This window comes from Ambystoma mexicanum, chromosome 3p, assembly GCF_040938575.1.
Source record: "Ambystoma mexicanum isolate Mex_15411 chromosome 3p, UKY_AmexF1_1, whole genome shotgun sequence".
NCBI lineage: Eukaryota > Metazoa > Chordata > Amphibia > Caudata > Ambystomatidae > Ambystoma > Ambystoma mexicanum.
Genome location: NC_090925.1, coordinates 317,013,928 through 317,038,604, shown reverse-complemented (window position 1 = coordinate 317,038,604; position 24,677 = coordinate 317,013,928). Strand labels below are relative to the sequence as shown.

Below are 24,677 nucleotides of genomic sequence, written 5' to 3'. Positions count from 1 at the left end.
TCTTTCTGATGGTATCAATTTTATTAATAAAGAAACCCGAAAGTTTGTCACACAATCTGCGAACTAACCCTCTCTGTATTGTTGTTTGAAGATGTCGCACATAGAGGCATCATAGTTCTTTCTCCATAGTTTTTTCCCCCTGGTGTAAAGAAATAGTGACGCAGTTGCTGAAAGGATCAGGAAAACTCTAAACTCTGGACCAGACCATTATTGTAATACGCAAACCTGAATAAATTGTCCAGTGCAAATCTATTTACCACAATGTTGTATCAAAATTCATTTGACATGATACACACATTCTAAGAAGTCAGTTAATTACGTGCTATTACACACTTCATTATTGTACAACATGACAGGACAGCAAGGATGTACATAAAAATGGCTAAAAAAGCAACCACAATATACATTCATAGTGCAACATTCAGACCATACTCAAGTAAGTGTCATTCGAGGGGATTGGGTCCTCCGATGTATTCCATATCTATGTCAGATAATGTCCACAGCTGTGCTGCTTCGGAAAATGTTCTGCGTCGATGACGTTGATGCGCCGTCCCCTCGGACCTCCTACGACGGCCGTCATCACCCGATGTGATAAGTAGGACGCACGACGCCCGTAGCCTCAGTTCCGTTTTTTCCGCGAACGTATTCGCTTCGTGAATCTCGGTACGCCTTGACTCTTTGGAGTTTGTTGTATTCTTCTCGGTTCTTTGAACCTGTTCGGTTTTTGTGAAAACCTGTTTGTGACGATGGCTACCTCATCTTCAACCCCGCGTCCGGGCTTCAAGAAATGCGGGGACTGTGGGTCCAAGATGTCGGTAACGGACTCGCACAACGCCTGCCTCTGGTGCCTCGGGGAGCCTCACGACACGGACGACTGTCGACTGCCAGTCTCTCCCGCAAGAAGAAGCTGTCAGTAGGTAGGGTGTCTAAGCCCAGGAAGTCGAGGTCTGCGGGGCTTTCGACGGATGATTCGAGAGGCGACTCTCCGCGTCATCGTCCGAGGTCCAGTGGGTCTCCTTCAAGGAGTCGGTCTCGCCACTCCTCTGCCTCTTCGAGGCATTCCCGGAAGCGCTGGCATCGGTCGCCTTCCCTGTCCTCTTCCGAGGACTCTGCCCGTCAGCGGGTCGCTTACCTCACCATGCAAGGGACACCGGAGGAATGGGCTTCCTTCGGGAAGATGTTGGCGATTTTCGAATCGCAGGGCACTGGTCCGTCTGCGCCTCCGAGTGGGGTCGGTCGTGATCGGTCGAGAGACGCCGCTCGCATGCCTTTGGGCTCGGGTGGTCGGTACGGTTCGTGGGAGAGGTCCCGCTCGGACAAGGGTAACCGTTCTCGCCATGCCCGTTCCAGGTCCCGGTCCTCGACGCGCTCGAGACCGCGTGATCCTGTGCCGTCTTTGAGGAAGACGTCGACGCCTGTGGCGCCGAGGTCATCGACAACCTCTCTCGAGGCTCGGCTTTTGAGGGGGTCGTCGACGCTGTCAGCGCCTAGGTCGTCGAAGGACATGCTCAGAGCCCTGGCTTCGAGGCCTGTGTCTACGCCGCTGGTGCTGTGGCCGATTCGCTAGATGTCGATTCTCTCGGCGCCGACTCGTTCGATGCCTTTCGAGGTGGTGGTGTCGGAGGGGCTCCGTGGCACGGGGTAGCCCCTAGAAAGGCTTTGGCTAAGGTCACGCATAGCTTTGGTCCCCAGGTGTCGTCCTCTCACCGCCTGGAGTACATTTCAGAGGGTGATGAGGGCTCTGATGAGGGCTTGGTTCCGGTTACAGTGCCTGCTGAGCTTCCATAGCCAATTTGATGACCTGAGGCAGTCACTGCATGATGCCAGTGGACTGGACACCTCTCCGGAGGTGGAGTTTTGTAGGCCGGAGCCTGGCACTCATGCCGATTCTTCGTACCGGCTCCTTATGTCTCAGGTCACCGAGTACTTGGGATGGTCGGCTCCCCCAGGGGAGTTTGTTCAGGATGATCTCATGGACATCCTTGATCTTGGTCCCCCCACTGACCCGGTACTGCCATTTCATATGGCTCTGCAGAGAAGGGTGGCGGCGGCTTGGACTGCTCCAGAGAGTCTCCCGGCAGTGGGCAAGTCTTTGTCGCGAAAATACCGTCCAGCCAGTAGCGACCCCTCGTACTTGTCCAGGCACCCCACTCTGGAGAGTTTGGTGGTGCAGGCGGCTACGGCCCCGGCAAAGCAGGCGTCGTATCCTACCATCCCTCCGGATAGGGACGACAAACGTTTTGATGGCTGGGCGAAGAGACTGTTTTCTTCAGGGGGTATGACGCTTCAGGCGGCCAACTCTGTATGTGCCTTGTCTAGTTTCACACACATTCTGTGGAACTGTTGCATTAGCGGCTGAACATATTACCGAAGGGGACGAACGGGATGGTTTCCTTGCTATGGTTCAGGATGGCAAGGATGCCATGTGTGAGGCCGTTCAGTCGGGTTTGGACATGGCAGATTGTGTCAGCCGGTCCATGGCAGCGAGCACCGTAATTCGCAGGTTTGCGTGGTTGCGGAAGTCTGGGTTCGCTCCTGATGTGCAGTCCCGGCTCCTCAACATGCCCTTGGACGGTGAACATCTTTTTGGCAGCAAGGCTGACGAGAGCCTGGAGGTTGCAGACCTCCAAAGCTGCAGCGAAGTCGTTGGGCGCTGCAGTTCGACAACCTTTGCCTTTTCGTCCTAGGGGACAACAATGGAGGGGTGGTTCCTTTCGCTATTACTCATACTTCAGTAAAGCGAGAGGAGCTGTCACTCAAAGGGGCCACCGTAAGAGTGCCAGAGGTGGAAAACAGGGTACTCGAGGTGCCAAGGCCGCTCGGGCAGTTGCCTCTTTGCCCTCGGGCAACGCCGCAGCCGCTACCACTCAGTCGTGAGGCCAGGTCCCATGGTTCGCTGGTTGGGAGAAGGCTGGCGCAGCATCTTGTAGAGTGGCGTACCATTACTTCAGATGTGTGGGTTCTGGAGATCATAACCCACGGCTACTGTCTTCCCTTTCGGCAGAGGCCTCGCGACAATCCACCTGGGAACCTCTCTTTGAAGAGTCCGGATCCGCTCCTTGCGCAGGAAATTCAGTCCCTGCTGGAGAAAGGCGCCATAGAACTGGTGCCTGTAGGATGGTATTCCCCTTATTTTTTTGATTTCGAAGAAAGACGGGGGATTGAGACCCATCATGGACTTGCGCGGTTTGAACAGACTCCTCAGGAAGGACAAGTTCAAGATGGTTACTCTCTCTCAAGTCCTCCAGGCCCTTCAACTTCAGGACTGGTTGGTGTCTCTCGACCTCAAGGACGTTTACTTCCATGTGCCGATCCATCCCAAGCACAAGAAGTACCTGAGGTTCGCGGTTGGCGACTCGCACTTTCAGTTTCGGGTCCTGCCGTTCGGATTGACCTCCGCCCTGAGGGTTTTCACCAAGCTCATGGTGGTGGTGGCAGCGCATCTCAGGAAAGGGGGGATTCACGTCTACCCCTACCTGGACGATTGGGGTTGATCAGGGGGAGCTCTCCCAAGCAAGTCCTGGATCATCTGTCCGTCACCTGCCACTCCCTTCACAGGCTGGGCTTCTCCCTCAATTTAAAAGAAGTCCCATTTGACGCCAACACAGCGGCTCCAGTACATCGGAGCAGTGCTCGACACATCCCTGGGGCTGTGTTTTCCTCCCCAGGTGAGGGCTCTTCACATTCAGCAGATGGTGCACAAGTTTCAACTTGCCCAGACGCTGCCGGCGTTCGAGTTCTTGAGGTTGCTCAGCCTCATGGCATCCTGCATTCTTCTGGTGCCAGAGACTTGTCTGCGGATGAGATCTTTGCACTGGGCACTCAAGATGCAGTGGTCGCAATCTTCCGGCAGAATGTCGGACCCTGTTCAGGTGCCGCCCTCGGTTGCCCAGGACCTTCTGTGGTGGGCCGTCGAAGGCAATCTGATGAAGGGGGCCCCGTTTCGGCTTCCCTGGCCGGAGGTGACGATCGTGACGGACGCATCCCTCACGGGATGGGGAGCTCATGCCAACGAGTTGACAGTCAGCGGTCGTTGGTCTCCGTCGGAGTCCAGACTCCATATCAATCTGTTGGAGCTGAGGGCCGTCAGGCTTTTCTGCCGACTGTGCGAGGAAAGAGTGTCCTGATCCTAACGGACAACACAGTGGCCATGCACTACCTGAACAAAAAGGGGGGGCAGGGTCACTTCCTCTGTACAGGGAGGCGATGCAGCTGGAGTTCTCGGCGATCCAGCAGGAAGTTTCGATCTCGGTTGTTCATCTGGCTGGGGACGACAACGAGACGGCGGACGCTCTGAGCAGGCAGAGCACGATCTCTCACGAGTAGGAGCTGGCTCAGGAGATTCTCCTGGAGATCTTCGCCCTTTGGGGGGGGACCCCTCAAGTGGATCTCTTCGCCTCCAGTGTCAACCGGAAGTGCGAAAGGTTTTGCTCGCGGGAATTTCCTCCAAAAGAAGCCTTAGGAGAGGCGTTCGTGGTGGAGTGGTCGTTCCCACTGCTGTATCTGTTTCCTCCAGTTCCCATCATCCCGCAAGTACTGCGGAGATTACGGAGGTTTGGTTCCCGGATGATCCTCATTGCTCCGGTGTGGGCTCGGAGGACGTGGTACCTGGACCTTCTCGACTTGTCCATCTGCCCTCTGCGTCGTCTTCCCCAACGAGACAATCTGCTCTCACGGGAGGGGGGGGGTCAGGTTCTCCATCCAGAAGTCAGATCCCTCAACCATCACACTTGGCTTCTGAAAGGTTGAGGTATAAGGATTGGGACCTCCCTGAAGACGTGCTGGAGGTGTTGCTCTCGGCCAGTCGGCCGGCAACAAGGTCTCTGTACCGTTGCCGTTGGCGTAAATTCTGCGACTGGTGTAGAGTTAAGAATGTGGATCCTTTTGAGTGTGACATTCCCATGGTTCTGTCTTTTTTGCTTTCCTTGGCCCACAGGGGCTTGCAAGTGGGTACCATTAAAGGTTACCTGGCGGTGCTGTCCATATTTAAGCGCTCGTCTGAAGAATGTTCCTATTTTAAGATTCCTTTAATTTCTAGTTTTTGAAAGGGCTCACTAATGTGTTCCCTCCGTCACCTTTTCTGGTGCCCGGTTGGTATTTGAACCTTGTTCTCAAGTTTCTTATGGGTGCTCCGTTTGAGCCTTTGCATTCTTGCCCTTTGAGACTGTTCACTCTTAAAACTGTGTTTTTGGTTGCGGTTACTTCCGCTCGCAGAGTGAGTGAGTTACAGGCACTTTCAGTTAAGACACCCTTCACTGTGTTTCATAAGGACAGGGTTGTCCTTAGAGTTCGTCCTTCCTTTCTTCCGAAGGTGGTTTCGGAATTTCATTTCAGCCAGAATGTGGTTCTTCTGGTGTTCTATCCTCCTCCACATCCTGGTAAGGAAGAGGAGAGGCTCCATAGGCTTGTTCCTAGGAGAGCGTTGAGCTTTTATATTTCGCGCATGTCCCGGGTCAGAGTGGACGATCAACTTTTCATTGGTTACGCTGGAAAGCGTTTGGGACAAGCTATGACGAAGCAGACTTTGTCTCGTTGGATTATTTTAGCTATCTCCGAGTGTTACCGCTTGGCGGATAAGGACCCTCAGGCTGGCTTGCGGGCCCATTCTACCAGGGGAGTGGCTGTGTCTACTGCCCTGCAGAGGGGTGTTCCTATTCGTCACATCTGTAATGCAGCCACCTGGGCTTCGGTACATACTTTTGTACGTCACTACTCCCTCGATTCCATCCGAGGGCAGGATCTGGCCTTTGGCAAGGCAGTCCTTTTTTCCGCAATTTGATTGGGCATGCTAAATGTGTGTTCTAAATTCTTTTCCCACCTCCTTGCTTGGTACTGCTTTGGGAGTCTGTCATAGATATGGAATACGTCGTCGGACCATCCCATCGAAAGAACGTTACCAGGTAAGGGAGTAACTTGTTCTTCTAACATACAACAAATGTTAAGACATACCAAAATTCATTAACAATAGGAAGCGGGATAAATAATTTCTCCCCGCAACCATTCTGATTATTTTTTGTATTTTTAAAGTCAGCAATAGAACTGATTAGATAAAACAATCTATCGCAATGGTGGATCTAAGGAAAAAAATGAAGATCGCATTCCTTTGAGATTAATGCGAAAATAATCAGATTGGTTGTGGGGAAAATTTGTTTATCCTGCTTCGTATTGTTAATGAATTTTGGTATGTCTTTTAGTATTTGTTGTATGTTAGAATGACACTGACTGTTGCACTATGAATGTATATTGTGGTTGCCTTTTTAGCCATTTTATGTATATCCTTGCTGTCCTGGCATGTTATACAATAATGAAGTGTGTAATAGCATGTGATTAACTGACTTCTTTGAATTTTTGTATCATGTCAAATACATTTTGATAGGCCATTGTGGTAAATAAATTTGCGCTCTGGAAATTTTTAGCTCAGTTATAAGTGTCAGGGACAGAAATGGGTATATTTTGTTACAGTGAGTTGGACTCTTTAAGTTACGAAGACATCCTGATGGACCCAGTAGCATTTCAGTTGATGCAGGGAAACCCCTCATAGATATAGGGAAAGATAGGTTTTCTTTTATTTTATACAGAATCAGTCTATCACAATCACTATGCCACTTGTGTGTCAGTCTCCTTCTTCTGCACCCTCACCATAATGACAACAGACTTGGTATTTTTAAACCCATGTTGTTCAAGTATTCTCCATATCAGAACACACGCCGTCTTTAAACATACCAAGTTTTTTATAACCATTGACAACTTGGGACATTTTCCTGACAATCTGGTCCTGTGTAGGCAGTTGATGGTTCCACGCAGTAGTAAGACCAACAACTATGCTAACTTACAAAATATGTGCCTAGTGTCTCCTAAACTCCGACTTTTTTTTAATGAATTAGCTCTCATGATAGTCACTTTCTTGTGAAAGGAATCTTCCGTACCACTGTTGAAGAAATTAAGGCGACTCGTGAAGGAAGGTTTTGTCCCTTTGGCCCAAGGAAACTTTTGATTCCCGATTGGTGCGTTCCGTTTTGCCTTTTGTCAAATTAAGAAGTACTTTAAATAAAATCTACTCCAGAGAGGAACTCTAAGACCTCAACCTTACTCGGACCCATTTCAGCACCTTATCACGTACCAATTGGGTGATAAAATTATCTCTACTGAACTAAAAGTGGGTAATCGCAATATACTGTAACACTGCCATCAATAGATTGTGGCATTCTGTTAGCTTGGAACGAGTTGATTATCTGTAGGATGTTTCTTAAATCTATGATGATACATTGTAAAGTTAGTTTTGTAATTATCTTGATTTTTGGTGAAACTGAATATATTTATTATGCACAGCCCTTTTCTAGAAATTAAATTGCCCCTGATAAAGAGTGGGATACACTCGAAACGCGTTAGTCCCCTATCGACTACATCATCATGAATAAAATGAAGATTGGTTGTTGTGACCTAAATTGACTGAAAGATTATTTTTTCTGAACTGTTTCATTTCTAAATTGTTTTCTTTTCATAATATGTGATATAATTACTTACCTCTAATACTGTGAATTTAAAAGATGAATTATTGGTCTGGTATTCCAGACATACGATAGTGTGCAGGGGACGTGAGTTCCCGACTTGGGAACTTGTTTGTCTTTTCTGTATTTAGTCAATTTAGGTGTCAAGGTTGCATCTCTCTCCTCTGCACCTCAAATATATTCCGCAACGAGTAACCTACCAGCTAAAAACTTCCTAGAATACAGTAAATCACTGACAATAGGGTGTGCTTCTACTGTCCACATTTCTCTTAGCAAGATAACGTTTGCGGTCAAAATAGTGCTTGATAAATGATATACCGTACTTCAAGGCTGCTCCATTTTGGGCAAGTGGTTGAAGTTCATACTGATTTCCTATGTAATTCAAGACGAACATCTTTGTCCTCATCACTCAAGGGGTGGATTGTTTTACTGCAGCAGGAGCTGCTGCTGCTCTGCAGAGCTGCTCTTAACATGCCACTGGGACTTCTGAGGACTTGGGCATCCGCCACATAAGTGTTTAAGGAACTTGCCGAGTACCCAGAGTTTTTCAAATAATGGTCAAATGCTCATGCTATGGAGTGGCCTCCTGCTCTTCCTGGTGAGGTCTAGGAGGATAACTAGTGGTCTGTCTCAGATTATTTATTTTTTTCCCTGTACCTCGCTGTGTGATTCTTTGTGTGGGAGAGCAAACTGGAATTTGGAATTGGACAGTGAGTGACATGACTGTGCCTTCTGAAAGTCCCCTAAATGCTTTGTCTTACTTTTTTTCAGAGGCAACAGACGCACCTATCCTGATACAGCCCACGTCTGCCACAGAGACCACGCAACTGACTGCAGATTCACACCCCAGCTACCACACCGACAAGCTGAACTGATCCACAGCAAGTGACCGAGTCATTCACCAGACACATCGGCGAAGGGAAGGAAGTCATTGAGGCCAACTCCCTTCTGGGATCATGAGCATTAGCAATGTGATTGGTGGGTCATGGAATTGGTCTGTGACCCTCACTCCGCCCTCCACACACATCCATTTGAGCCTTCCCTCATCTTGAACCACAAACTCCTGCCAAGAATTTTGTAATCCGTTTGGCCTCCTTTATTCCGCCATGCTGTGTTCTGACAGATGTTCTTGCCCCTCCAGTTTGATGCCCTGTCTTGGGGGCTTCTCCTGCCTGTGATGTCCCACTCTGTGCTGGCTCAGGCATGATTATCCCCCCCACCCCGCCCCACCCACCATTTTATTTTCCGTTCCTTTGTATGCTGTCCTGGGTGAGTTCTGCTTGTTATAATCCCATTTGGCTTCCTGTTTGTTTCGGGACTGTTTTTTGTTGCACTGTTTTTCTTGGGATCATGTCTCTCTGGGTGATTTTATTTGCATGCTCTTCCCTGAGTCTCAAGTCTTTAAATGGCCCCCACCTGTTCTTTGCCCTGCCCCTTTACAGTCCTATCCCTTGGAATTCCGAGTTATTTATTTTTGCCCATGCTGTCATTCCTGAAAGGTAATTCCTGCCTTTGTTGGCCCTTTGTGTTTTTTCTTTGCTTCTTCCGATTTGTTTTGGCCCTTTCCTCCTTGGCATCTTCATTCAAGATAATTCCAACCCGTGTTGGCCCTTTAATGCCTTTCAGTAGGAGCCATGTCCACCCATGTTGCCCCATTGACACCGTGCCAGGGGTGATTATTTGAAGTTGCTTCTTTCTAACGCTCCCCCTTTAGCATACAGTCTTTAGGCGAATTTCTGTCCTCCAAGTCTTGACGTCCTTGAATTGAATTGTCCCTGTTGCCCAATGCACCCTCTATTTCGAGGCAGTTCCAACCCATTTCCCGCTTGGCGTACTGCCGCAGGGAGGCTTCCTGTCGCATGCTGTACTCATGTCCCGTTTTGATGACGTTTTGTTCCGTTTCCCTGCCCCATTCCATGTTTACAGTCGGACTGCCTCCTGCGAAGCATGTATGCATTTAGTTGTGTCTCTGTGCTGTATCTGTACTGAGGAGTTGTGGAAACTGAACGACTTTGTTGTGTGGAAGCATTGGCAGCCCCCCACCTCATTCTCCATCACTGCCCCTTAAGCAGCATATGAGAAGTACTGGAGAATGCAGCGCCATAGCCTTGGCAAGCCAAGCCCCTCCTAGCTTCTTCTCAAGGCCCATTCTCGCCTCATTTTAATGTAAAATGAACGCTTTCCTTTCTTGTCTCCAATCTTACCTGTGCTTTTCGAATGATGTGTTTTGCTGCACTTTTTATTTTTTTTAAGTAGCTGTACAGTATGGTTGCATTCTTTTGAGGGAACGTGTTCAGTCCTTAATGGACTTGCATGGAAATGGGTCGCAGCTCTCTGGCAGGTGAATCTCTGGGCGCTACAATGATATCTGATTGGAGCATCCAGTGGACAAGACACCGATGTCGCATTTGAAATAAAATAAGGGAGTGGCCGAAGCTTTCTGTAGGTAAATATACGGCGTGGTTCGGGCACATGTCAGTGCGGTTTTCTCTGGGCTAAATGCCTTTGGAGTATCTTGAACCTGTAATGAGTGGCTGGGCACAAGCCTTCTTTTGGGAAATAGTTTAGTAGCAAAGCCCAAGTCACACTTCCTGATTTTATTCTGCAGCCTGCAATGCTACACGTGGACAAATAGAAGGTTCTGTCCCGAGTGCAGTGTGACCCCCATAGAAAGGACCCTCTAAATCGTCTGTGCCCACGACATTCCAAAAGCGGCTGAGTGTGCTCTGTGGCTTCTGGCCTGGTGCCTGGCATCAGAAAGGTCCACTCTATGTATTGCGGTCTTGCCCTCTCCACTGGTGTCTCGTGGAACAGCGGCCCTCATTTACTCACCTGCTCCAGTTCTCACTGAACTTGATGTTTGTGATCAGCATCTGAGAATGTTGTTTAAATGTCACAAAAGAGGGAGGATATCATTTAATACAAATGAAAAGGCGGGCACAGGGGAACGCAATTCAGTTGCAGTGTCCCAGAGGCAGTGCAGATGTTCGGCTCAGAGCAGAGCCTTCAGTAAAACGCAGCCTGCAACCCTCAGTCAAGTTGAAAAGATTCTTCTGCAGAACTGACCGCCTGTCAAACCTTATTCCACAATGTTTCTCGAGCCAGTGATTGAATTGAACATTGGCCGTTACCACTGTCAGTTAAACATGTTAAACTATCTTCTCTGCCACCCTTTAAACAGTAACCCTTGACCTACCTCAGTCGTCACAAAAGGCGAACTATCCTTGCACTCCCCACTTGCTTCTGGAACATGCTGTTTCTGGTTCTGAGTGTGCTTTGGGGCGCACTGTGCTCCACACGTGATGTAGTAATCATACATGATTCAGTAATACATTTCTTTATAATTGATGCAAAAAGATAATCTTGTTGCCAATTATAACATACCTATTCTAATACCTGTTACACTACAAAGATTTCAAGTCAATTAGTAGTTTAATGAATGTGGCCAGACTTTGTTTTTTTTTAATTAATGGCTATACGCCCATGTCTATACAAGTGAACATTTACACAAGTGAGGGTAAAATAACATTTAGATCTCGGTTGTGTCATTCCTATATAGGTAGTTCACCTCTACAACCTTTGTCTTGAAATGACAAAGAAAAGACTGACGTGCTTCATGCAGAGGCCTATGATAACCACCTATGGCTTGCTTTTACACGGTCTGCACAGTCCTTCGAAATATGGTGTTTGTAGATAGTTCGGTTTTAGAAATCCTTTTATAGTATGACATGCAGTGTGTAACTGTCTGTAGTAAAAGGTTTACTGGCTGGGCTCACCAATGTAACCAGATGCAGAATTGATTGGTGCTATAATTTTATTATTTTGTGTTGTATATTTATTTTGCTTGTTTCCAATGTCTTTTTGTCATGTGAAACTATATTGTATGTTTACAGTATTTTTAAATCTTAATCTCTAAGAAGCTTGACTCATACTTTTTTGAATACGTATCTGAATTAAAAGATACGAGTACACTAGGCAACACGTACATATTTGCTATGGAAATAGACGATACTGAATCCTGGGAGGAGTTCTGACGCTGTTACTACTAGTTGGCTTCACACCTTAAGGTATTTATATTCTTATAGGAATCCATTTGCATGGATTACAAACAAACGTATTACTGAATACTTTAAGAAGTGGGGCACACTTCTTTCCTTCTCTCACTGTTCCTAAATTATCAAAAACCCAACACATGGGGAGGATTGAAGGGATATGGAGTGCCAGCACCACTTATTCTACCCTTGGCAGTGCAGTCATTTAGAACATCTCTGCATGCACAGTTGATGAATGGCTCCTTTGCTCAATTTTGTCTGAGCTATCATCCACACATAGAGAACTTGTATTGTTGCTGCACAAAGAAGTGGACTATTCCTTAATTCTGCATCATTCATCCAGCTCTGTGCTGAGTGAAGTTACGTTCATAACACCGGGGGGTCTTCAAAACCTTGCACCTCGTTCCCATACACTCCCTCTTCTTTCTAATCATGTAACAGGAAACCCCTCTGTTATTCTTTCTACTCCCTCTTCCCCATGTCTTCTTTTGAAGCTACTGCCAAATTCGATGTGGTCCTATGTGGACGGGACAATCGGGGGAGTGCCCTTTTCTCAGGCCGGGCTACCTAGGTGAGCCAGTATTCCTGCTGCCCAAACACCAGTCACCTAGGAATCATTTTCAACAATAATGTTCGTTTTGAAACTGTATCAAGCAGTTTTGTTAGACAGAATTATGCCATTTTTACATAGAAACCAATCAAAAATAGTTATGACTTTATAAAGTGAGTAATCGTGAAGAAAATGCAGTGCAATAGTTTACAAAAATCATGAATTAATGTTTTAATATTGATGTAAGCCCAAAATACTAAGAAAGACATATTACAAACCGCTGAAATGCTTTTTAGTTAATAGTACAAACTTCTTATTGTAACTTAAAATTGAATTATCAAAAACATTTTGTTTAATTGAGAAACTAAATGCGGAAAATTAAGTGCAGCATTTAATATTAATTAAATCTCTGATATTGAATCCTAAGATGGTAAAATCCACACTTTTTAAGTACATAGTTTAAAAAGCTAATTTAAACAGATCAATTGTGTTGAAAGATTGTGTTCCATCCAAAGATACGTCCTCATTTTGAAGAACCAATGAGATTTCAGAAGTGTTTTTTCCCCTCAAAGCTGTGTTTCTCATAAGCGGGTAGATGTGGTTAGATTGCTCATGTGTTTATTGCTGGTATATGCCACACTATGATTAAATCCATAACACTCTTCTCTCTGGATTATTATAGTGGGCTCTACATAGGTAAGCCCCACAATCTGGTGCACTATCTGCATCAGGCACAGAACAGAGTGGCATTTCTGTTGCTCATGTTTAGGAATGCTTGTGAGTTAGGAGCCACATTGAATGTTAAATGTGTCGTGCAATCAACTGTCTTGTTGCCCTTCCTACAGGGAAAGAAGAGTACATTGTTGCTTCTCCCCTAAACCCCCAATGATCTTTTAAGGAAACCTTTTTGTTGTTTCTCCTTTTTAAGAAAGCATGAAGTAGGGATGCGGTTTTCTGGTGGCTTTTGTGAAGCATCTTCCCTTGGAGACGCATACCATTTTTCAGCATTGGCTGAATACTTCAGGCAATGGCTCTCCTCTGTCCCAACTCCTCTCCTACCAAACCAGTACAGTTCATGTTGACAAATAATTTGACACTGCCTGTGGAAATGCCAGGCAATAGTCCTTTTTGCATAACCTATGTGCTGTAGGGCTGTCCTCTCCTTCAGGGAAGAGTGCACCAGATTCCCTCCTCTTGATGTCAGTGAAGATCTGTTGACGCGCTGGACCAGCTCCATTCCCTCAACGGCCCTTAGCTAAGGCCCAACACCATCTTGACTGACCTGAAAGTGGAATTGCTGACAGGGCCTTTCTGTTTTATAACTGTGCAGGGACATTGATCATGCAAGCTGTGCATGCCCAGCGCCCAAAGATGACTGCCCCCCTCTTGTGTTCACCTTCGTCAGATTTACCCTTTAGAATTGTATTGTACATAAAATTAATAAACATGTAAATCCCAAAAAATTATTTTACCCTTTAGATCGAAGCACTATCGCAATTGCTTTTTTTCTCCCCCTTTGGAGCAAAAGCTTCATGAATGATAACCCTTTGATTTGTCCTTTCGGGGGGGAACAGTGGACCAGTCCTTGAAGATCCCAGTCTTGTTCTCGAAGCCCCCTCTTTTGATTTCAATTAAGTATAAAAGGACGCAGCTTGGGCTTCCAGGTTTCCTATTGGTCTGCAAAATTGTAATCGCTGTTCTCCTCTTCTTTCAGCACAAGTAAACATCGGTAACTAATTCTGCAAAAGAAGCATGGCTTTGACTTCCTGCTATCTTTTTAAAAATACGCATGGAAAAGCTCCTCTTTCTTTTGAAGAACCATAGGGATGGGCAGCACAAATATATGTTCACTCCCCACATTAACAATTGGCTGTCTGCCGAGTTGCTTAAGCGTTTAATCACAACCACTGTTAAAATCTGGTTTTAAGTCTGAGTTCATGGGACACGTGACTTGGAAGGAAATCATGAAAGTAATAATGATCCAATAGCAAATCTGATGCAATCAAGTCTTCCAGAAAGCAATTAAGTTTTGATTAAAAGCGACCAAAAGTAAAATGTCTTACTTGAGATGAACAAACATTCCGTTGATGGAGCCTCTGTAAATGTGATGTGGGTCAGTCCGGGCTTAGGTGGGTGTGCAAAGTAACAGTGTTCATTTTAAAGGGTTTTACCAATTGTTCACCATTGAATTGAGGGGTGGGGGGGCGGTGGAGTCGCTTGTTAGCTCTCCGTCAGCTCTGGATTTGAGGTGACAGCATGCGTTTTGTTTGTAGCACCACATCTGGCCCCCTCCCTGAATTAGTTCAGATGGGCCTCCTTTTGAGGCTCCTATGGCGACGGAGGGAAAGAAAGCTTGATTTGCATTGCCCCACAGAATGCCTTTTGTTGTTCAGCTTTACTCTCCTCTTTTCTCTTACAATTGCCTCTTTCTACTGCAGCCCTTTGTAAACTCAGCTACTGTTTTATGCACACTATAGTTGTAAACAAGCATTCCTTTTTGTGACTCTTGAGCCAGCGTAGCACCGCTGGTCCGGTATCGGTACTTGTGAAACGTACCCCATAGAAGTCACATGTTCAGTTTGCACAATATTTAAGTCTTTGAAAATGCATGTGTATGTGTTTCTCGATAGACTTGCATTGCAACCTGTCCACTGTATCTGTGTAGGGCTTATTGCAAAAGCCTGATGCTCTTTCTTGATCTTTGGACTCCAGTGTAGACATGTTGAGGTCTCGCCAATTCAAACTCTTCAACATTGGGCTGTCCTTGTGGGCCCACTAAATGGAAGCAGAGTCAAGTTTTTAGGCTAGCCGCAATGAATATGTAAGGACAATTTTGCTTACAGCCATTTTGGTGGAGTATATTTCCCTTTTTTTGGGAATTCCTGCAGGCCCGACTGGATGTTCCAATCTGCTGTGTCGTCGAGTCCAGCTCAGGTTTCAATATATTGCACAGAAGAAAACCTGTGAAGGACCCATGCCCTGCACTAAATGCAGGTGAACGCAGCGGTATCGCATTCCAAACCCGGGACATCCCACGACCGTACCTCCATAATAAAAGCGCTCTGTCATGTGACCAAGTGTAATGCTGCTAAACATCGAGTTGGTTATTGGTTCATTGTGTGTGATTTAGATTAGCTATAATGATCCTGGCCTCGTGCTTTAGTGTAAATGCTCCCAAGGCCACAGTCCTTTTGGCTAGGGCACGAACAGCTTCTGGTTCTCACTTACGTAGTGGAGAAATGTGATATTTGAGTCCGTTATAGGCCTGGTGATACATGATCGATGAAGGCTAACAGGAGTGTGCATCGCGGGACTGAAGATCCCATCCCCAGACCTCTACTAATGATGGCCTATAAAGTGTCACTCATTTTATTGGCTATAATGCAGACCATTTATATAGTGCATACCGCAGGCTTTATTTGTGTGTGTATTGGGTGTGTCTGGGCCACAATTGGTTGGTTAGCGCCCTGTTCGTAGATGCACAGATCCAGAAGGCAAGTGATACCAGCCAGGCCCACACAGTCTCTCAAATGTTCTACTACACTGGAACAGACTGCCTCTCTTGCCTTTTGGATTTCTTCAACAAGAAACAAAAAAAACATTACTTGGCATAGGAAACGTAGTGGCACATGTAAACCGAGAAATACCAAATACAATGGTAAAAACATTACTTGGCATAGGAAACGTAGTGGCACATGTAAACCGAGAAATACCAAATACAATGGTAAAAACATTACTTGGCATAGGAAACGTAGTGGCACATGTAAACCGAGAAATACCAAATACAATGGTAAAAACATTACTTGGCATAGGAAACGTAGTGGCACATGTAAACCGAGAAATACCAAATCCAATGGTATATGCATACATCTGCTTGCATGAAACGGCAGTGTTGACAGGGTACAGAGAGTAAGGGTGGCAGAGCCCAGGCCAAGCCTGCACCGGACCTCCAGACAGATGCATCACACTTGCCCATTATCTAGATCTCTACCTAGCTCTATGGCAGTGTTCACCGGATAGCCTTTTTGATTTCCAATTGGTGATTTCTGCTTACTTTTTACCATTTCTGTGAAAAAGTATCCCCATGTTAATCCCGAGACCCTACCATCCTACCAGACATTTGGTGACCCTTTGTCCCAGAGCAAAAACACTACTGAAATGTGATTACCTTTTGCAATATATTTGCATTTCCTCGAAGCTGTATTGCTTTTAGCACTTCCAACTCTCTGCTGAAGGTTCCTGTTGTAAACCTTGAATTCACGGGGCTTCTTCATACAGTTGCCACGAGAACAGGGTCTGGCAAATGGCTGGGCTCAGGCTGCAGGCCACTTTGTGCCATGTCAAACGCCATTATTCAGCAGCACTTGGTAGTGGTAAAATTTGACCACGGCCACCACAATTTATCTGGAACTGGAGGCTTCATACCCAGAAAAGCATGTCATAAGAACCGAGCCCCAAACATGTTTTTCCTGGTGTGGACTATTTTAAATCTTACACCTTTTGAAAGGGAAAATGTAGCATAACATTTGGTTTAGCTGGTGTTGCACCCTAGCCATTTCTTTGGTTGTACAACTGTTCCAATTGATTAAAATGAATATCCTGCTGTTTTATGTAGCACTTGCTACCGTTTTTGCTGTTTTTTGCCACTTTAGTTAACAGATATCACTGTTACTCTATTCAATAAGGTATGCGATGTAGTGTCGCTTTTTTCCAAGTACTGTAATTAATAATTGGTGTTCTCTTACCCAGTTTAATGGCAGTCTATTTATCAACTTCAAACAGGCAGGGCTGTCTGTCCTACAAGGATTCCAACGAATAAATGTAGAACTTCCACAGATCTCTGAAGCAAGCGCTTAACTTATTCAACTAGCAACGTGTTGATTTGCGACTGAATACCAGGGACAAGCAATGGTATCTACAGCTATTAAAGCATTGGGGAATAGGAAATATTAAAATATTACATCTAGAGTAGGTACCTCATTTCAGCTTTGTATGAGTGATCAGCTGAATTCAAATCCAAGGATATCCAGACAAACATCTTAATAGTTTGCTAGCGAAGCACTGATCCAAATAAAAATCAATTCAATTCAGAAATCTGCATTTCCCAAATTGAAATCAAATTGTTGATTGTCATTTTTTGGTTTAATTTTGTAATTGTACAAGTTACTTTCATGACAAATGATTACATCATCTTGGAACAAGATTGTTTGGGTTTGGTAATAGCACTCATCAGGCTTGTAATTGATGCATTTAAAAAGTGTAATATGTTCTTATTAAAGTGAGTACATGACCAGGTATTCACTTGAATATTAAATTATGCTGCTCAGTAAACCCCATTATCACAAAGAAAATCATTTTGACATAGAAAAATGTGCATTTAAAACAGTAATGAGGGAGCTACGCCAAAAGCACTTTACGTGCGTGCAGCTTTGTGGACTGAATCGCATCATTCATTTCAATATTTAAACCAGGCGAAGGGAATGTTCCAGACAGAAAAGAGCCTAGAATGCCCTTTTAATGCACTAGGCCAATGAGATCAAAAAAATGATGCTTGATTGGCCTCGTTGGGCATTTGACTGTGCCCATTAGGAACTGACCAATAAGAAATGCTTCGACTGAGGACAACACTGTGTGAGGCATACTGCCACTGAAAATGTAGGAGGGCTTTGGGGCATCAGAGGTTTGCAGGGCTTGCTTTTGTAGGGCATTGTCACTTTCAAGTACATTTTCTTAGCATGGTAGCAGGCAGTCAAACTTTGATATGGGACTTTGGGAGACTATTTAATTTATGTAGTGTATTCATCTGATACTGAAGTCTGGTTCCCGATGCCCATACCCATTTCATTGAGACTGGGCCATTGGTTATCGCGTTGTTATATTGACAGGAGTTTTTCCGATGGCATTTACTTTGACAAAACCATCAAAAAACTCGTCAAAATATAGAGGGGGTGTATAAAAAGTGTAGGGAGGGGTTTGCATTAGGTATAGAAACATAAGTGAAGGCCCTGCCCCCACCCCAAATACATTTTTTATTTTTTAAGTTTTTTTGATTGATTTCTTTAGGTAGAAATTCCATCAAAAACTCCTGTTGGCAAAACGACATGGAACCAGTAGTTTACACCATTGCACTAAGAGCTTCCATTGTTCCAGTGCCATCAAATCCACGTTGGGGAGATTTGGGCTTGCCGTTTGTGAGATCAGCAGTTGGAGAGAGGCACTCATGAATTCGGTAAAATGTGGGTTGTTGGCGGAAAAACGCAGTGGCAATCCCACTGCAAGACTAACCGCAAAGGGCCATACCATGCCCCTTTATGAAAGCATTGGGGGTTTCCCCATTGTTGATGCTGCAGTCCTCCTGCGGACACCTAAAACTGGTTGATCCATTTTGCGCATCATTAGCTGTCTGCGGAAAGGAAAAGCATTGTAAATGTGTGGTGTTTTTTTAAAAAAGATTTTACTGTAACAACCTGATATAGGGGTGCACTGTTCACAATATTTCTCAGTTTTTGGCATGAACCGTTTAAGGCCATTTTCTCTGTGCTAAGCATTGATTGTGGCACATCTCATTTTTTAACTGATGCAGTTTTGTTTGAGTCTCTCGCCAACGGAATGTGTCAGCAGTGCCACAGATCATGAATGATTAACTTTTTTGCTGCTTGTGGAATTCCTGATTTTGTGTTTGCAAGAGCTTCCTCGTCACACCGCCAGGTTATGAAGTGTACCCGTATATATGATGCGGCTGTGACCACTGGCAAACTGTGAGAAGATCCTCCTTTTTGTTCTCTGGTCTGATAATGGATCTTTTGATTTTCAGGGGGTTTTATATGAAGGACTGTTCTCATAAGCAATCACGCGTAGATTAGAAGTTATAAAGATGAATGAAGGACCCACAGAGGGCTTCATCTTATTAAATATGGACCATTTACATAGTGTTGGTGCCGGCATGTCGCGTCTGCATCCCAACAGCCGGAGTTGTTGTTACCATAGGCCAGTGGTGCTCATGTTGGTAGTATATATGGGGCGTATTCCACCCTGTCACAATATTAACGTTTGACCTTCAGATTGCATCCTATTTTAAAAATCGTAATATAGTGGGTATTCGCAGTAGCCTGGTGCTCCGATTGTAAGCTTACCCGTTTTACTGCCTCTGTGAACGTGTTGGCCGAATCTTCAACCCCCTTTCACTTGCTTCGTTCTAGCACTATTTTCTGTGCCCCAATCTGCTTCTTGTTCAACCGATGTCCCATCTGCCTTTCTCTGCGATTCAACCAGAGCCCTCCTTTTATTTACCCTCCTATTTATAGGTTCTGTTTATTTTTCCACCCTTATCCAGAACTAGTTTCTAGAATGCATTTGCAGAGCAATTGATTCTGTGCAGAACGAGTTCTTCAGCGGGCAATACTGCATACTGCAATACGGCATCTGTTTCAAAAGCCATTTCCTGAGCCATGATCCTTTTCAGAACTAGCTCCTAGAATGCATCCCTGCACCACCAATCTTACCTCAGCCAGAACTAGTTCCTAGAAATCATTGCCTGATCCAGAACATATTTCCAGAATGATTTGTGCAAGAGGGAGATGTGCTGCTTATTGATTAAATCGGCATAATATGCCTATGTCATAAAATGCTTAAATTGCATGCATCAATCATAGTTGTGCCACGAGGTGCGTCACAGGCTTGTAAGCCAAACCTATAATTTTATTGGGGACCTCCAAGAGCTGTTGTTTTTTGTTATTTCAGTCTGATCATGTGAAGCTGTTTGCTATAAATGTTTAGTTCATCCAGCGTGAGCATAGAACCCAGAGGTCTGTCAAGTGGACCATGTGTCTCAGCTGTGCCCTCCCCATGGTGTGAATGCGTGTCCATGTCTGTGGGAGCGTCTGAGTCAAGTGATGGTCAGACCATGAGTAATGCCTCCATCATGTCTTGTGCAATGTCACTAGTGCAGTGGGCTATTCTTAAGGCTTGTCAGTGATTCTCTCCTCTAATAATTGTCCCTCTCCAAACCTCTGCCCCACCCATCCCCTCCCCTCCCCACATATCCTGCCCTGACACGCTGGTACTGCGACAACCCTATTTACTGACAGATAGCCACTGCATTTTGTATTTGCACTGATGGCAAAGGACACTGAGCATTTCAAAGGAAAACAAGTATTCGACCATTTTGCTAGTGTCGCCACAAAATCAAGCAATGGTAAAGCAGCTGTGCACGAAGTATATCTTCTTTGTAAAGCACCGTAGTTGTATTGTATGTAGGTAGCTGTGGATGTCTGAAGTCTGTGGTTACTACTGAACTCCTGTGTACATAACAGTTAACGCAGAGCAGGACCATTTTTATTTTATCTTTTTAGCATGGCCAGTTATACACCGTATGTCTGAAAATAAACTTTGAGAAAAACACAAACAAAAAATGATTGTTAAATTATCTGAACCAATGTTGTAAAATAAATGTTTTCAACGCAGGAGCAGCCGTGTCTTGGCTTTTCTTTTTGATGGTGCTTGTTTCTTGATTGATTGCTTCCGTGGTAGGGGTTTTAAAATGTATAACCAGTACAAGGATGATGACCCCACTGCATTACTCATGACCTTGTAGCACCACTGGAAGAGTTGCCGGTGGAGCAGCAATTGAGCCTTTATGAGCTCCACAAAGTCGTTATGCAATAGTTGGTATGAGAATTGCATTTTAACATTGTAACAGAAGCAATCTACCATTGAGCAACCTCCTCACCTCCCCCTTTTCTCCCCTGTAAATGGTTGCTTCATGATGTAGCATGACGATATATAATCGCTGAATTTTGCGTTTGCTAAGTTTGGTGATGGGTGGTTGGTTGCCTGATTAAAACTGTTGGAAACAAAAACATAGACTGTAGGAGTGGTTTTAAGTCATGATCCTCCTTGTTGAGATCAGCCAAACATTCTAAGGCTGCTGCCCACTTTTTGGTACCCTTGTATCCTAGGGGAGAGTGGGCATGCTTTCGTAAATTTGGTGTAAATCCGTCCAGTATATATATATCTTTTTAAACTACCAAAAGTAGGTAAAAACAAATTAGTGATATTTGGATTCGGTCCGCGGACGGGCCTTCGATTGGTCCAGGGGCCGACGTGAGTTCTACGGACATCGGATGCGCCCGCTGATTGGATAGTGAAAAGCGTGAAGTGCGTCAGAGTTCTGGAGACGCCCGCCATGTTGGATTCGCGGATAGCTCCCGTTGTCCGCGAACATCGCTGTAAAAACAAATAAAAAAACACATCATTGCACTTGTCAAACAATCTTTGGGGAGGTGAGGGGTGATGAGGATGGGATGTTATATGGCCTTAAAAAGCCAAAAAACAGGCGTTTTTCTTCGCTGATGTCCACAAACAGTCCGGGTATTCCTTTAACATCCGCGAACATCTTAGATGTTTGGGGGGCATCTATGCTTATCTGTGCATTACAAGGTTGGTGAAAAGCAGTTTTTGGATGGCTTATAACTTTGGCACCACTCGATGAAACAGCATGAAATGTTGGAATTTCATGGTAGACCTGATTTTGAATGGTTTTGGAAAGTGTGGTGCTGTTTTGTCAAGAGGGAACATACGTTTGCAAAAAGAGTTTAGATCTAGACAGAAATGTTTTTGCAAAGTTGCGTGGGTTTTTGTCAAGAGGGAGCTCAATTAGAAGGGGTTCTGAACCTTTTTAGATGGCTTATAACTTTGTTGCCATTTGACGAATGTGGACAAACGTGAGACCCAACCTTAAATGTTTGTGGAAATTTATGAATGGATTTTTTCAAGTGGGGGCTAAGTTATGACGATTGTATGTACGTATATTTTGCCAGTTGTGAAAAAATAAAACATGGGTCGGATTTCCAGCAAACTTGTGTAAGGAACATTGGCAAGGACCTGAAAACATGGTTTTGCAAATGTCAGTTTTATTTTCTGACAAGTATCATAGTTTATGTACAAAAAATAGTTATAGACCTTTGATGACTGAGGTATAGCTTGTGGCCATGGGCAATGGCCAGATAGTTCGGGGTCATAGCATAAGGTCATGACCTGGACAATCTGGCTACTGGCCATGACCACGAGGGACGACCAATGGGGATAAAGTGGCCATGTCCACCAGGGACCAGCTATTGGGATAGGTTTGAAAGGGGGAAAAAATATGCGTGTGGTAATATGGTCATAGGGTTCTCATAGGGTTCTCTCTTCACCTTCTGGAGGCCGCCATGGAAAGAGAAGAGCGGCCCTGTACGGAGCCCCACCTTCCCTTTCTATGGTGGCCATCTTAAAAAGGATTAAATTGGGAGACTATAAGAAATTGGTTTACACCACCATCCAATTCTGTAACAATATAATACAAAATGGTGTATAAATTTGAATAGGAAACATAAGTTCTTCCTGTAATAAATATATATGTGTACAAATGAAAAGTTTGGAAATAAACTATATCATTTTAAAGAAAAAAAAGAAAGGATTTTCCTTCCTACAGTGGACGGACGTCACGCGTGTCCCGGTGTAGGAAGAAAAAAAAGCATTTTTTATATATATTTCTGAGGCTTGTGGAATCTGATTAGATCACATGCTGTGCATAGGCCGACATCTAGTGGAAGCTGCGGAGTATTAGTTTGTTTTTCGAAACTCGAAAATGGGCGTCGGCACAGGGCGTGCCAGTAATACTATCCCTAGTGTGACGTCCACTGTACCCAAGATCCCTCACGCGTCTAGGATCCTCAGATTGTTTTTTTCCGCCATACTGGTCGGAAGCATTTTGCGGAGTCCCCTGGCTAGCCATACTTTTGCTAAAATATTTAAAATATTAATCTATTGACATCCTTCCCCACCCCAACGTCGAACTTCAACACTCGACGCCGGCTGGAGAAGAAATCGACCGTTGGCTGCTGCACGACGGATTTGGGCCTCGGAAGGCCTCTGGCCTCGGCCCGGGCCTTGGAAGGCCTCTGGCCTCGGCCCTGCAAGTAGGGAGAGTGGGGGGGTTGTACATACTCTACACTCTTGGTATATAGGTACACCTTATACATTTCCTACATTTAACAGCCTGCTGCCTCAAGGTGCATATGGAGGGGTACCCCTTTTCAATTCTGCCCCAAGTGCAATCGCAAATACCCTTGGGTCGACGGGCACGCCACGTGCAATCTCTGCTTGCCGAGGGATCACCCTGAAGCGAACTGCAGAGCGTGTAGTAGGTTTAAACCTAAGACACTTAAGGACCGTTCGACGAAGCGTTGGGCCCACCATGCCAGACAGGCGGCCATGGCAGCGGAGGGCGCCTTCAGCGACGCCGTACTTTCGGACGGCGAGGGCATTACGGCGTCGCAAGGTCGTCCGGCAGGGCGGCTATGGGGAAGACCCCCGGCGACACAAGCACTTCACACACTACACACACTAAACACACGAAGTCCAACCGAGACTCGATGACGTCCAGTTCTCGGAAAGAGGCACAAACAGAACGGTCCGATTCGGTGTCCTCTGGGCGCTCTCGATCAAGATCGCCGCATGAATCCAGGCAATCATCCACTCTTGCCAAGAGTGCCTCGCTCCCTAGGCTAACAGAAGTTCGATCGTCGGAAGACGAAGACGACTTCCACCCCCAGGCCGCGCTCCAGGAGTCGGAGCCCGCAGTTAAAACCAGCGAGGCCCCGCGCTCGAAGGACAGGGACCCCACCCCCGAACCTCGACGCCAGGCGTCGAAAACCTCCGGAGCCACTAAAGGACAGGGAAAACATTTTTCCACTCACGGGGAGGGGGGGAAAACAGCAGAAGAAGCAGCCTTTGCACTCTTCCACACCTGTAAAACACACCACTCCCCCCTAAACAGACAGACAAAGCCAGGTCTGCTGATATGTCTAAAACCAGCAAATCTACTCAAGATAAATCCCATAGACCTTCTGAGAGAGTCTTTCCCAGTTCCAAAAAATGGTCGAGTGAAGACATAGATAGGGTCATGTTAAGGATGTCTTCTTTGGCTGATTTTTATGATAAAAATCCAGAACATTTCCTCTCGTATGATCCACAAGGGGCGACACCCTCAGGCTCTAGTGATCCTTTCCCCCTGAGTAAAAAGCCCCGGTTTGAAACACCGATGAGGTCAGACCCCTTCGAGGAACAACCATACTCAAGACCAGACTCTCACTGTATCAAGGAGAGGCTTCCTTTGGTGAGGACCAAGAATTTGGCATGGTAGAAGAGCAAACCGGGACGGGCTACTATGGGGATGATGAGGACCAGGAAGAGGAAGACCCGGAAACATACAGAGTAGATTCCCCGGTAGAGAACGAAGCCCCGGTTACCGACTCCCCGGTCGATAACCAACCCCTCCTAAACGAGGTTCTCGCACGCACAGCAGAACATTTCCACATTGACACCCACGGTGTCCAGGAGGAGAGGGACTTCGCAGAAGAGTTAGTGGGAGAAAGGAGGCCTGTTGCCCAGACCATCCCTATCCTTAAGTCCATTCAGCGGAGAATAGACCCGTCCCTGGTGAACCCGAACCTCACCAGAGCAGTCAATCCCAGGGTTGAAAAACTTTTCAGGGCGGCCCAGTCTGACCCTCTCTATATAAGAGGA

General features: G+C 45.7%; 1 protein-coding gene across 2 annotated transcripts in view; it reads left to right on the top strand.

Moving 5' to 3' along the window:
* Positions 1 to 20,575, top strand: part of DNAJC5 (DnaJ heat shock protein family (Hsp40) member C5) — a 427,552-nt gene extending 406,977 nt beyond the window's left edge. For both annotated transcript variants that reach the window (XM_069650857.1, XM_069650859.1), the window contains one exon: positions 8,280 to 20,575. In XM_069650857.1, the coding sequence (XP_069506958.1) occupies positions 8,280 to 8,383 (104 nt within the window). In that variant the 3' untranslated portion in view covers positions 8,384 to 20,575. The remainder of the gene's footprint in view (positions 1 to 8,279) is intronic.
* The last annotated feature ends 4,102 nt before the right edge of the window (positions 20,576 to 24,677 follow it).